The sequence below is a fragment of the Dreissena polymorpha genome, chromosome 13 (assembly GCF_020536995.1).
Source record: "Dreissena polymorpha isolate Duluth1 chromosome 13, UMN_Dpol_1.0, whole genome shotgun sequence".
Classification (NCBI taxonomy): domain Eukaryota; kingdom Metazoa; phylum Mollusca; class Bivalvia; order Myida; family Dreissenidae; genus Dreissena; species Dreissena polymorpha.
In genome coordinates this window covers 66,065,771-66,079,178 of record NC_068367.1, presented here as the reverse complement: position 1 = coordinate 66,079,178, position 13,408 = coordinate 66,065,771, and the positions used below count along the sequence as shown (strand labels likewise).

At 35.2% G+C, this 13,408-nt stretch overlaps 2 protein-coding genes across 2 annotated transcripts; one reads left to right on the top strand and one right to left on the bottom strand.

Annotated features, from left to right (window-relative positions):
- The first annotated feature begins 7,759 nt into the window (after positions 1-7,759).
- LOC127855268 (uncharacterized) lies at positions 7,760-10,168 on the top strand. The gene is made up of 2 exons (XM_052390717.1): positions 7,760-8,312; positions 8,724-10,168. Exons 1-2 carry the CDS (start codon positions 8,111-8,113, stop codon positions 10,001-10,003), a joined length of 1,482 nt encoding a protein of 493 aa, XP_052246677.1. The 5' UTR covers positions 7,760-8,110; the 3' UTR covers positions 10,004-10,168.
- A 1,002-nt stretch (positions 10,169-11,170) lies between these two features.
- LOC127854727 (uncharacterized) lies at positions 11,171-13,065 on the bottom strand. The gene is made up of 3 exons (XM_052389786.1): positions 12,965-13,065; positions 11,911-12,539; positions 11,171-11,187 (listed from the first exon to the last, which is right to left on the bottom strand). Exons 1-3 carry the CDS (start codon positions 13,063-13,065, stop codon positions 11,171-11,173), a joined length of 747 nt encoding a protein of 248 aa, XP_052245746.1.
- Positions 13,066-13,408: the final 343 nt, after the last annotated feature.

Genomic DNA, 13,408 nt, shown 5'->3' with positions numbered 1-13,408 from the left:
ATAAACACTGACACGCGAGTTTTTTACACCTTTATTGACATTACACAACAGATTAACACCAAGCTGTCAATGTTGTTTAACCTCGAGGCGATTATAATCGGTTCAACGAACGGTAGAATAAAGCAATCCACATGACTGTGATTGCCGCCATCTTTGAATAGTCTGAAAAAACATGAAGTTGCATAATACGGATTTGAATCAGAAATCAAATGGAAGGTTGGAGAAAAAATGGGATCCAAGCACCCTCCGCGTTATATTGGATTCAGCGTTATAATGGAGCGCTTTATATTGGAGTTACAGTGTATAGGAACTTAATAGGATTGATTTTACAAGTTGTGTATTAAAGTATGATTTAAATTAAAGTAATTCAAGAATGTCAACATCAAAAATACTATTTCACACAAATCTGACATGCAAATTGCACAAAAAAATAATACAAATGATATGCGGATAAGTTTCAAATGCTTACTGGAATGGGTTTAATAAACCAATGGCTAATTTGCTTAATATTATATTGAAAATTGTTCATTTAAGGATACATAATGGTTCTGGATATCTCAACATGTCTATTTCACACAAAGGAATCTTCTTTAGGCGAGTATCTCATTTGCTGAACTACTGATTAGTTTTCAAACATCATAAAAATGTGTTGGACCAAAAACATTAATTTTGTCCCCATACAGCTCTTTGAGTTGTTTTTCATCTAAAGGATTACAGTAGCTTAAGGTAGCGCACCTCTAATGGGCACATATCCAAATATAATCTAATAAATTATTTTCTTAATCAGCATCATTTCACTGAACTACATGCAAATTTGTAGGTAGGCTTTCCATGCTTTTTAAAAAAATATACCGATTTTTTCAAAACCACCCCCACGCTCGGCTTTTGTCCAGTTTATTTTCACCCCTGGGGTATATAAAAGTTCCATAATTCATTCAAATTTCCAAATATGGGCATGCAGTTGGTGTGTACAGATGCTGTAAAGGCGTTTAAAGTTTAAACAAGATGAAATAAGTATTCTTTTACATACATTTATTTTTTAAAAATTTTTATCTATGGAAGAGTGCCATGAAATGTAAGTGACGTCAGCCAAGTAAAAATTGGGTCGGTTAAAAACAAAGTGTCATAAAATTCAAAATAGTATCATTTAAGTCATATTTTAAACTTAGTTTTTATAGAAACACTATATACAGCAAAAATACCAAGAAATAGACAGATTTACCGATTACTTTTTGAAATAAAAATAAAAATGCAACATGCATGGTTCGTATTTTCAACAGTAAATTAATCACCCAATTTCGCCATAACGCTGTTTTAATTTTAATAATTGAAGAATGTGCATAAAAATTGCAACATATTTAACAATAAATATAGCTTATATGCCATATTAAATCTAATTACGTTAGAAAATAAATAAAACGCGTCACAAAAAAGTATATGCCGTCGGCAGGATTCGAACCTGCGCAGGAATATCCCAAAAGATTTCTAGTCTATCGCCTTAACCACTAGGCAACGGCACCTAATAGTAGGCTCTTCAACCTTCTAAGAAATCGCAGGTAATCATTAGAGGTGCGCTACCAGGGCTTTTTTCCTTCTTTGGGACCCGCCGAAAATCGGCCCTTTCCCCTCAGATTATTTTTCCCCTCAGCAGGTAAATATTCCCCTAGACTTCATTTTTTTCCCCATAAAAAAAAAAAAAAAAAAAAAATCTGTTGCCTTGATTTTGTTTTAAAAACAGCAAAATATGTTGAATTGATTATTTAAGACTTTCCTTATTTTCCCCAAAATCCGGCGTTTCGCGTGATTTTTTCCCCCAAAATCCGGCATTTTGCGCGATTTTTTTCCCCTAAAAAAAGGCCAGGCCCTTTCCCCAAAATCAGATAAAAACCCCTGGCTACCTTAAAGGGGTATAACAACAATATTTTCAATTTACCATATTAAACACTATTTGAGCAATACATTTTCTCTCTTTTCAAGCAGACATTTATAAAGGAACATTATTATATTTTGTAGACAAGAGCGCAAGGAATGCCCTTTATCGCTCACCTGTGAAATGGGGCATGGCCAAATTTTACCAAGGATTTGACAAAAGTTATTATGCTAAAGATAAATCCATACAAACAAAACGATTCTTAATATAGTGATTTAATGTTAAAGCTTGATTTATTAATAAATTACCTGGTAAAGCCATCATCTTACACTAACAGTGTATTATGTGAAGTTGGAATAATTTTGCAATAGCTTTGTTCAGTGAAATAATCTGGTTAACAACACGCAATGATTTAAATGCATGCATGGACAGTTTTCGATTAAAATCTGAATATGCACTGGGTCTTATATGTTCATAAAATGTATTCAAGTGACAAAAATTGTGTATTTCAATTTTAGATGGGTAAACAGTATATTAAAATGCAAAAAATTCACTTAAAGAAAAAAGAGCTCCGCAGTCGCAGACAAATACCCCCCTCTCCCCTCCCAACAGGACCTTGACACAGGATTGTTTGCACCAAAACTGACCATAAAAGTTAATCTTTAATATTAGTGTGACTTAGCCAGTTAAATAAGTTTATAGTTGATACAAATGCATGCACTTCTGTTAAATCATTGTTAAAGAAAACTAGAGCTTTGTCACAGACGAGTCGAATACCCCCACATGCCGCATTGACACAGAATATTTTGCATGTTGTCTTAAAAAAAGCAGATGCCATGCTCAAGGTTTAAACACGCTAAGTGACCCCGTGACCTAGTTTGTGACCTAGCATGGCCCATGTTCGAACTTGACCCACACATCATCTAGATACAACTTCTGACCAAGTTCGGTGAAGCTGTGATGAAAACTACTTGAATTAGTAAGAGGACACCATGCTCAATGTTTAAAAGGCACTAAGTGACCCCGTGACCTAGTTTATGACCCGGCATGACCCATATTCAAACTTAACCTACACATCATCAAGACACAACTTCTGACCAAGTTCTGTGAAGCTGTGATGAAAACTACTTGAATTAGTAAGTGGACACTATATGCTCAATATTTAAAATGCACTATATGAACCCGTGACCTAGTTTTTGACCCGGCATGACCCATATTCAACCTCAACCTAGACATCATCTAGATACAACTTCTGACCAAGTATGGTGAAGATCGGATGAAAACTACTTGAATTAGAAAGCGGACAACATGCTAAATGTTTAAAACGCACTAAGTGACCCCATGACCTAGTTTTTGACCCGGCATAGCCCATATGTCAATGTAAAAATGATCGAATAAAATCGATTAATTGTTGTTGGATGAGAAAGTCAGAGATACCAAATTCTCATTCTGGAAAATCGATGTCGCTGATTTAGTAGATCATTGAAACGACTGAAATTGAGATCATCAGACTCGGTAATTGCAGTCAGTGGTTAATTGAAAAATGTGTCTATGCAATGGATTTGAATCACTCTGTGTTGTAAACCAGATTATTGCAGTTAACGCAGCCATTCCAAGATTGATGTCATCCAACTTTACATAATACGCTGTTTACTGGTTTATATGCCTTTTTACCTGAATAACACAAATGTAACGACTGTCATCAGGTTGTAAAACAAATGTAATATGTCACTAGATTATCAAGTAAATACAAATGGGCTAACGGCTCACTGAAAGTTAGTAAATTGAACTACATTCTTATTGTACACTTTTTTAAACATGTTGATGGACTTCAATGCTGTTTTCACATCAACCTAACGAAACTGCAGACCAGCTATAACTAGATTGTTCTTGATCTTTGCAGAATTTCGGACTTTTTTCCAAAACCAAACTGTTTGTATAAAGGGTGAGTTATTTTAGCTATTAACTAATTTAGTGTTTTTTTATTTGAAAAATATCCCACAAGAAAAATACGCTATGATTTTTAGCAGACACTAATTCTCTGTATTTACTTGCAGTGACCTCGAACAATGACATCTAGGCAATGCGCCGTATACACAATCAGACTGTAACAAGGAGTGGAGTTTGGTAAAACTTAATGGAAACAAAATTAATGGGTTCCATGGACTGTTTGTGATATATTAGTCATTGTAAAAAAAATAAATCAGTACATAGTACATCTGCATTTACACGTTATTGAAAAACTGATAAATAAAAATACCATTGGCAAACTTGTACATCCAAATGAATGTGAGGGCTTAAAAAAAGTAGCTGGCATTAAGTTGAGTCTAAACCAAACTAACAAGTCTTGTTGTATCTATGGAATCAATCAGACATTGACAATGACAAGGAAATGAGCTACACATTGATGTGCACCTTACACGATGGTTAATGTGATGTGCCGGCTTGATACAGAGAGCAATCTGGTTAACACCTATTTATGGAAGTTAAATATGCCTCATTAACTTAACAACTTCACGAAGGTTATTGTACCTTAATAGCAATTTAACAAACACTCAAACAGGAGTTGTGCCTATTCAATGCTTTACAGGATTGAGATCTTAAGACGTGATCCTACCAATTGATTGTGTTTATCTAGAAATCCACACCAATCTATCATCAAAACCTGACTCGATATGTATCTTTATGACAACGTTCTAAAAATTTTATCTGAAAAATCAGGAATACTGATGGCCAAACACTAAAATGATATTATCTTAAAAAAGCTTTTATGTATTGAGTCCCAAACCAATTTAATCCTTACAAATGAGTTCGTACACAATATACATATTGCCATTTCATACACATAAAGTTTTACTATCACCTTGAAGGCAATATGGTATATTTTAGATCCTTTTAGTTATTCGCATTAACTACTGTCAGAGTTGTGTCCCTTTGCCGGTTGTGACGTCATTCTGTGATGAAAATCCACCAGAAAGAAAATTATCAGTACCTCTGAAAACAAATCAACGTCTTCTGAACTATATACATATATATTTCATTTAAGTACCATGAAGTGTGAAATAAACATTAGACATTCTGCTCAAAGGCCATTGGTGTCAACCCTAATTTCATGTACATACATGTATTACCGTAATAACTCTATGTTTTCGGACACTTAAAAATATTTTTAAAAATTTGTGTTCGAAAAATATTTACAAAATACAGGTGTCCCAAAACTTAGAGTCGAACATTGAAATGTCAAAAAATAGTGTCAATTGTATCAACGACTACAGGTAATAGCATTTGCTTGTAAAATACCATGCCGTATAGGATATATTAGTTACATTTATATATGTTTGCAATGCATTTTAAATAATTTTAAATGCTTAATTTATTTTAAAGAAAGTTACTACAAGCTTTTAAATTGACCAACGAGTTCAAAGATGAGCATGTGATGTACCGATACTTGCTAGTATGAACCTGTAATTAACGCTTTGCTACCTCTTACCTGAAATTATATGGAACAGAGATATATAACCTTAAACATGCTGCTTCCTTAAAAAAGCATCAATACAAATGCTTTCGGGCAAAGCCATTGCTTTACACCGGTGTACAAGGTTATTAACCCAATAAAGCAAATGTAATGGTCCGTTGCCCTCAGCATGAACCTGCCAGGTTTAATGCTGTTAATCTGGTTGTAAAACCCCATGATTGAAGTATCATTATTAAAATATCGAAAACAGGACCGAAATTTGGTAAAATAGCGCTGTAAAATATACTGTCCGAAAACTCAGAGACATTAATTATGGACGAAAACTTGTGTGTCCAAAAATTGAGAGTCACAAAAAATAATTATTTTTGCTAAAAAAGGGGTGTCCAAAGACATAGAGTAATGACGGTACTAAATTTTGAACTTAAATGCAAACATTTTGTAAAAATGTCGAATATTAACAAGGGCTGTTTGTAAAACATGCATGCCCCCCATATGGGCTCTACGTTGTAGTGACAGCCATTGTGTGAATATGTTTTTGTCAATGTGACCTTGACCTTTGACCTAGTGACCTGAAAATCAATAGGGGCCATCTGCCAGTCATTATCAATCTACCTATGAAGTTTCATGATTCTAGGCATAAGCGTTCTTGAGTTATCATCCGGAAACCATTTTACTATTTCGGGTCACCGTGACCTTGACCTTTGACCTCGTGACCTGAAAATCAATAGGGGTCATCTGCGAGTCCTGATCAATCTACCTATCAAGTTTCATGATCCTAGGCATAAGCGTTCTTCAGTTATCATTCGGAAACCATTTTACTATTTCGGGTCACCGTGACCTTGACCTTTGATCTAGTGACCTCAAAATCAATAGGGGTTATCTGCGAGTCATGATCAATGTTCCTATGAAGTTTCATAATCCTAGGCCCAAGTGTTCTTGAGTTATCATCCGGAAACCACCTGGTGGACCGACCGACAGACCGACATGAGCAAAGCAATATACCCCCTCTTCTTCGAAGGGGGGCATAAAAAAGCTCCTTGTGAGTTATTTTCCGACAGTTTATAATGCTAATGGTATTGATCATTGGCATAATATGATTTGTTGGCTTTTTTCACAACTTTGGGAACATGACCTTTACCATTTAAAATAAGAAACTAAGCGTCAATTTACCCCAATTTGAGAAAATAGTATCAGTTAAATGAATTTTCTTGGTAATGCTATATATTAGAACAATATGAAGGAAAGCCAATCGGGAGAAGTGGCCATTTAACTTAATTACAAGTCCTTTTTACGCTGAAAACTCATTACTTATACACTTTCAAAACTGATACTAACAATCTCATGGGATTCTCTGACTCAGGAGTGGCAAAAAAAAAAGGTTTTGCTATTGGGAATATACCAAATAATTGCTCTTAAATTCGCTGAAACAAGATCTGTCACCATAGGATGACATATGCCCTCTATAAATGCATTGATAGAAGTTATGAGCATGTTTCAAAACCTAAACGCAGATTTCAAAACCTTAACACGGACCCTAAGTTCAAAGTTAAGGTCACAGGGGTCAAATATGACTTTTAAGACAGTGGTGTGGTTCCTGTGCGCAACAATATTGTCAAGGTTTCACAAGATTGTTATTCAAGATATACTTAAATAGTGATCTATTCCTATTAATTTGACTTCTTATTATGAAATTGACCTAATTGCAAATAGCCATTTACTTTTTTGTACACCATAAACCATGTCATACTTGCACTATTCATTAAAGGAATGTTATAGAACATGACTAGACATGCACCTCATTTGATTTTTTACAAGTTTATGTTTAAGTTTACGGAGAGGATATTCATGTTAGTGTTAAAGACAAAATATGTGTCCATTTTTAGAGAGAATAAGCTCAACTTATCAAACAGCTTTTTTGAAAAAATATATTCATACGATATGATTCTTCAAGTCTGCACTAACTGAGTCCCGGTTTTGACCAAGAGTTTGTTTTTGTGGAAGTGTATCATTAACCTAATCAACTCAATGTTATCTTCTGTTATCTCTTATTCAAATCAGACATTACAAACATTATGGCAAGTCATTCAGTAAACACCCATTCAAAGTATTTTGTTTTCTTCAAAACTAATTAACATAATACAAATGCAGGGAAGTTATGGAGCGTTATCGTGGTTTAACAAACACTAAACCAGAAAGATTTATTTCAAAGCTTTACATCGATAGACATCTAAACACGCAATCAGAATATTTCAAAATAAGATAGCAAACCACATGAAACAGTACCTGCCTATTCATGAATCCACATGACAACCCATGCAAACATTTTATCTGAAGCATCAGGAAGTTAATATAAATTCCTTTTGTTGAATGTTTGGGGACCAAACACACTCAGATGTTAGCTTACTGACGCAAAAGACTTGGAATAATCAGAAGATTGTTTTAAAGCAATTAAATTGATGAGAACCCTAACACCTTGATGAAGTGAAGATACAGTGAACATATTGCATACTGCCCTAATAGCCGTACTAATTCAAAGTACCCTAACAGTGCACCTTGATGAAGTGAAGATTAGGTGAACATATTGCATACTGCCCTTAGCCGTACTAATGAGCGACTTTAGTGAGTAATGTCCCCTGTTTTCCGATATAGGTGGCGCTCTGGTCGAGTAGGTTCCTCTATGCGGATATGTTCGGATTTTATCATAAAATTATCGCCATTGTTATTCAGCGAAGCGTTTGACAGCTTGACAATAGAAACATAAAATAATGCCTCAAACCATGTGTTGCGTTCCCTTTTGTTCACGAAAAGGTCGACACAAGTTCCCGAAAGACAAACAACGTCAAGCAGCATGGGTACAAGCTATTCGACGGGTGAAAACAAAGTTCGAAATCTGGACTCCATCCGAATACTCGTACGTGTGTGAAAACCACTTCACCGAAGATGATTACCACACAATAACATATGCAGGTAGGTTGTTTGTTTAATTTATGTTGAAAAACATCACAAATGCAAAAACATATTACGCTTATAATGCTGTATTTGTGTTTTCTCTCCATTAGATAATCGTGGCAAATATATCATTTTAAGTGTATGGACATGGTGAACGTGTACATGTATATACTAAAAGTCTAAATGTATTTGTTTCCAGGCTTATTTTTCATATATTTTCTATCACCAATGACAGTACTGCTACACAATGTTATTTTGTTGATTTATTTAATATGCATTATGTGATATTGACATATTGCTGGTAATAAATTAACACTATATTTTGGTGTAATAAGGCAGACTTTTTTCTGTTTACTCATTCTGTAATCCATTAACAAAATCTGCAGCAAATTCATACATGCATTTGTTTATGGCATACTGTTTTTCCAGGAAATGAAAGACGTAAGCGGGCATTGCGAAAAACAGCTGTCCCTAGTATTTTTTTCTGGACGAACAAGGCGACTGTTGCTAAGAGCCAGGAGAGAAAGGAACGTCGTCTAGAAAGAGAAAACCGGAAACGTAAGCTGTTTGAAGATGTAACAAATATGGAACAGTCTGGTGAAAACACAAGCTTTGAACCAGAGTACATTGCCACAAAAATTGACATTGTTACCTCTGATATCGATGTGGGTGCTAGCGAAGAAGTTGTGACACAGCAGGAATGTGTCGAGCAAATAATCTCGATCACAGATGAAAAGGTGACATTTATGGACTCATTTGTACAAACAGAGTGTGAAACGGAAGATGCGGCAATACAAACAACAACTACACTTGCATTTAGCATCAACAAGTTCGAGGATGATGAAGCTGCCGTTCATTTCTACGCTGGACTTGAAAATTACATGAAATTCTTTTTTGTTTTGAACACACTCGGACCAGCAGCATACCATCTTAATTATGTGTATCATTCTATAACAAGTATAAGTGTTGCTGATCAATTTTTTATTACGTTGATTAAATTAAGGCGACACATGACAAACTTTGAACTGTCGCGATTATTTAATGTTTCGGAAAGTGTTGTGTCAAACATTTTCATTACGTGGGTCTTTTTCATGGAAAAACAGTGGAAAGAAATTAACATTTGGCCATCACAAACTTTAGTCCACTATTTTGCTCCAAGCAGCTTCAAGAGACTGTACCCCAAAACACGGGTTATAATTGATGGTACTGAGTGCCCAATTAAAAAGTCGAAGAATCCAACAGCTCAACAAGCCACTTTTTCGACTTACAAGAACCGAAATACAGTTAAGGTTTTGGTTGGCAGTACCCCTGGCGGTCTTATTTCTTATGTGTCTCCAGCCTATGGGGGTGCTACAAGTGATAGTCAAATAGTTGAACGGAGTTCACTGACCAGGCTTTGTTCCAAAAGTGACAGTATAATGGCTGATAAAGGTTTCAATGTGCAGGACATTTTTGCACCACATGATGTGCATATCAATATACCAACCTTTTTTAAGAAGCAAAATAGAATTTCGAATGAAACTGCTATTAAAGATAGAAAAATTTCAAGTAAACGTGTTCATGTAGAAAGAATTATTGGGCTAGGAAAATCATACAAAATTTTAACTGAACCTTTGACTAGCACAGAGACTAAGTTGTCATCAGAGATAATTTTTGTTTGTTTCATGCTATGTAATTTCAGGAATGGCATAGTGTCTACATATGCTTAAAGAATAGCTACAATCAAAGTTTTGTATGCAGCTAAGAGGATTAAAATGTCAAATTTGTATTGTCAATAAACATTCTGCAAAAAATATGTCAGATGTGCGCTCTGGTTATGAGTGTTAAGAAGTACATGTAATGAGAGTAATTAAGCTAATGGACATGTGATTGGAAGACTGTTTTTTTTATAGTTTTCATTTTTTAAGTTTAGGTTGATGTATTACATGTGATTGCTTAATAAAGTTCTAAAATAGTGTTTTGTTACTTTCCCATCTTTTAAAAAGCCAAAATGTATGTGAACTGTCAAGGCTAAGAACAGTTTTGACCTGAAATGATTAACGGTATGTGAGTCGACACTCCTTCGACGCTCCTTTGTGAAGTACCTCAAACAGCACTTTCCCAATCTAGGGAAAATTACATATTTCCCAAATGAAGGTTACATTGTTTGTTTTTAACCCTTTGCTTGCTGGAAAATTTTTCATCTGCTAAAATGTCGTCTGCTGAATTTATAAAATTTGCATTTTTCGATTTTTTTTCAAAAAATACTATCAGAATAGCAAACAGTTTGGATCCTGATGAGACGCCACGTTCTGTGGCGTCTCATCTGGATCCAAACTGTTTGCAAAGGCCTTATAATTTTGGTTGCCGCGTCGTAAGGATCAATGAACTTAAATTAATTAACTTATGGCGCTCTATGGCTAGAACCTTAAAGTAAATATAATATTAACAACTTGGTACAGTTATTTTCAATTTTAAGGTATATGTAAGCAAAAAATCAAATACGCTAATTTCCAAATTCGAAGAGTTCACGACGCATTGTTCCCAATTTGAAGGTTTTCACGAGTAGTAATATTAGTCAGTTCATGAGACGGGTTCCACCTTACAAGTATACAATTCTCTCATCATCATAAAATAATAATCATGACAATATGGTTTTTAGAAGCGAACTGTTGAAAAAACAAATTTTTAAAAACAAATATTTATTTTTAATACAATGCACTGTATAACACATATAATAGTCAAACAAAAGTTTTAGAACCAAACCAGGAACTACAAGAAACATGGTAACAAAAGTATTTACACATGCACATGACTGAGCAGGGAACTTATTTTAAACATCCTTGTAATACAACTTTTTCAACAATTCAGTCTTAAAATAATTCTCAAAGAAATGTTCAAGTTTTAACAGCATCTGTGAAATGAAGTCCTCATTTTTGTTTACCCTTATGTACTTTATGTCAGTCAAGGTATAAACAATCAGGTCACAGTACTTGTGTTCCGAACAAAACAACTGGCCCTGAATCTGATAATAATAAGGATGTTTTGCACTCAATTTTAATTTACCGTTCACATCCTTAAGATATGGCACTGTCACTGAGGAAATCTCTTTTTTAATAGCACTGAATGGGCATTTCACCTCCACTATCAAGTCTTTATTAACAATTCCATCTGGAGATGCCCCTAGAAATGGGTGTGTCCGTGAAACCGTTATGCCACAAGACTTGACTTTAACATTCCTTGCACTCTCATAAATGTGTATCGCAGTTTTTTCATACTTGCATCCATGTCGCATCGCTTCATTTTGCCTCACAACTTGTCCCTGCACTTTTGTTGAGGCCAATCCAACTAAACTTGTCTTTTCTGTCGCAGCACAGATTCGGTGGTAGTTTGAGGACTGAATGCGCTTTCCACGCTCCTCACGCCATCGATCATTGGTTACTATAATTTTGTCCCCTTGTCTGTTCTTCAATACATTCACACTCTTCTGATGTTATTTTGGTAATTTTGTTGAGGTTTAGAAAGTTCTGTTCATGTGACGTACTGAAATAGTCGTAATCATTGCTATAAGCGTACATATTTGCTGGCTCGAAAGTTTGAAAAATTGGAGTTTTTGATATTGTAGCAAAATTCATACATGTGTTGTAGAAATGGTCTTTGTTATTGGCAGCATTTCTAAACTGACTAGGCCTGGGGTCATAGTCTGCAATATTACAAATCTCAGCTCCACCTATCTTGAGGTCTCGAGCCTTTACCGGGGATCCTGTGTGTTTCTTCGATTTGTGGAAAGACTGCAGCTGTTGGGTACAAGATGATTCCACCTTAACTTCTCTGGATTGAACAAATTTCACACACGCATACAGAACAGTCCTTATATGTTTACAATGTCCGAACGGACCTTCACCAGAACCACATTCACACTGTGCCTCATGCACAAAGCCATGTTTGGTGAATGTAATGTCAATGACATAATCAATTTTCTTTTTCATTTCTGCCCTACATGAACTATTTACATAGCACAACTTTTCTGAAGAAAACATTCTAAGGTACAACAAGAACTTGTCACCATACAAAGAAGTCACCACTTGGTCGAACTCAACTCCAAACCGTTCCATATATGCATTCGCCTTCTCACGGTCAAACGGGGCCATCTTCATGTCGGTGTTGACATCTTTGTAGCAACTGGTGGCTGGAATTTGCATTCGAAACTCTGGCATAAGCTCCTCGCAGTTGTTGAAGTTCTGATTGCGATCATATGCTTCAAGTCTGAAAGATCAAATATGAACATACAACAATTTTTCACTTTCAGTAAACATTAAAAAAAAAACCTGTATAAACAAAAACTTATGCGTCAGAACAAAGAGTAATACATACTCAGCATAGACCCCTACACATTCATAGAGTCCCCTAAATTTAATTAAGAACATGGGTGGGTGCTGTTGTAAAAAGTTTTGTCTTCTAAAAAACAACAGAAGTATACATGTACATTTCCCCACCCAAACTTTTAACAGAATTTACATTAACTTGTAAATAAGATATTTAACAATAAACCTTTCAAACAGTGATGTAAATAATAAAAGAATGAATCCTGTATGTATGTTTTTAAAGCCTTTAAGCTGATTTGGTTTTTAGAAAAGACCGCGCAGGAATTTTCACGACATGAATCAAATTAAAAAATGGTTTCACATTACCTCTCGATTAATTCCTTTTTTCGTCCAGATAACTTTGCATTTCTCTTTCTTAATTCTGTGCAAAGTTGTCCTAAAGATAAACTGCTAAATTGTGAAGCCATAGTTTAAGACTTATCGTATAAACTATCATAAAATTATTGTAAAAGATTGTGTGTAACTCGGTTAATCGCTTGTCAAAATATGCGGAAGTAAACAATTGGAAAGAACAATAGACCTATTCAACAACAGCGCCACCTTTACGGGCACCTGCTAGACAGGGGAAGATAATCCACTAAAGTTCCCCATTCATTCGCGTGACACACCGTCTAATGATGGTGAACAAATGTGCCAAATGATTTTAAAATTTGACAATGAATGACAAAGTTATGGCCCCAACAAGCTTGTTCCGCCCGCCAGCCCACCAGCCCGCCCGCCGACATCCCCAATCTAATAACCAGTTTTTTC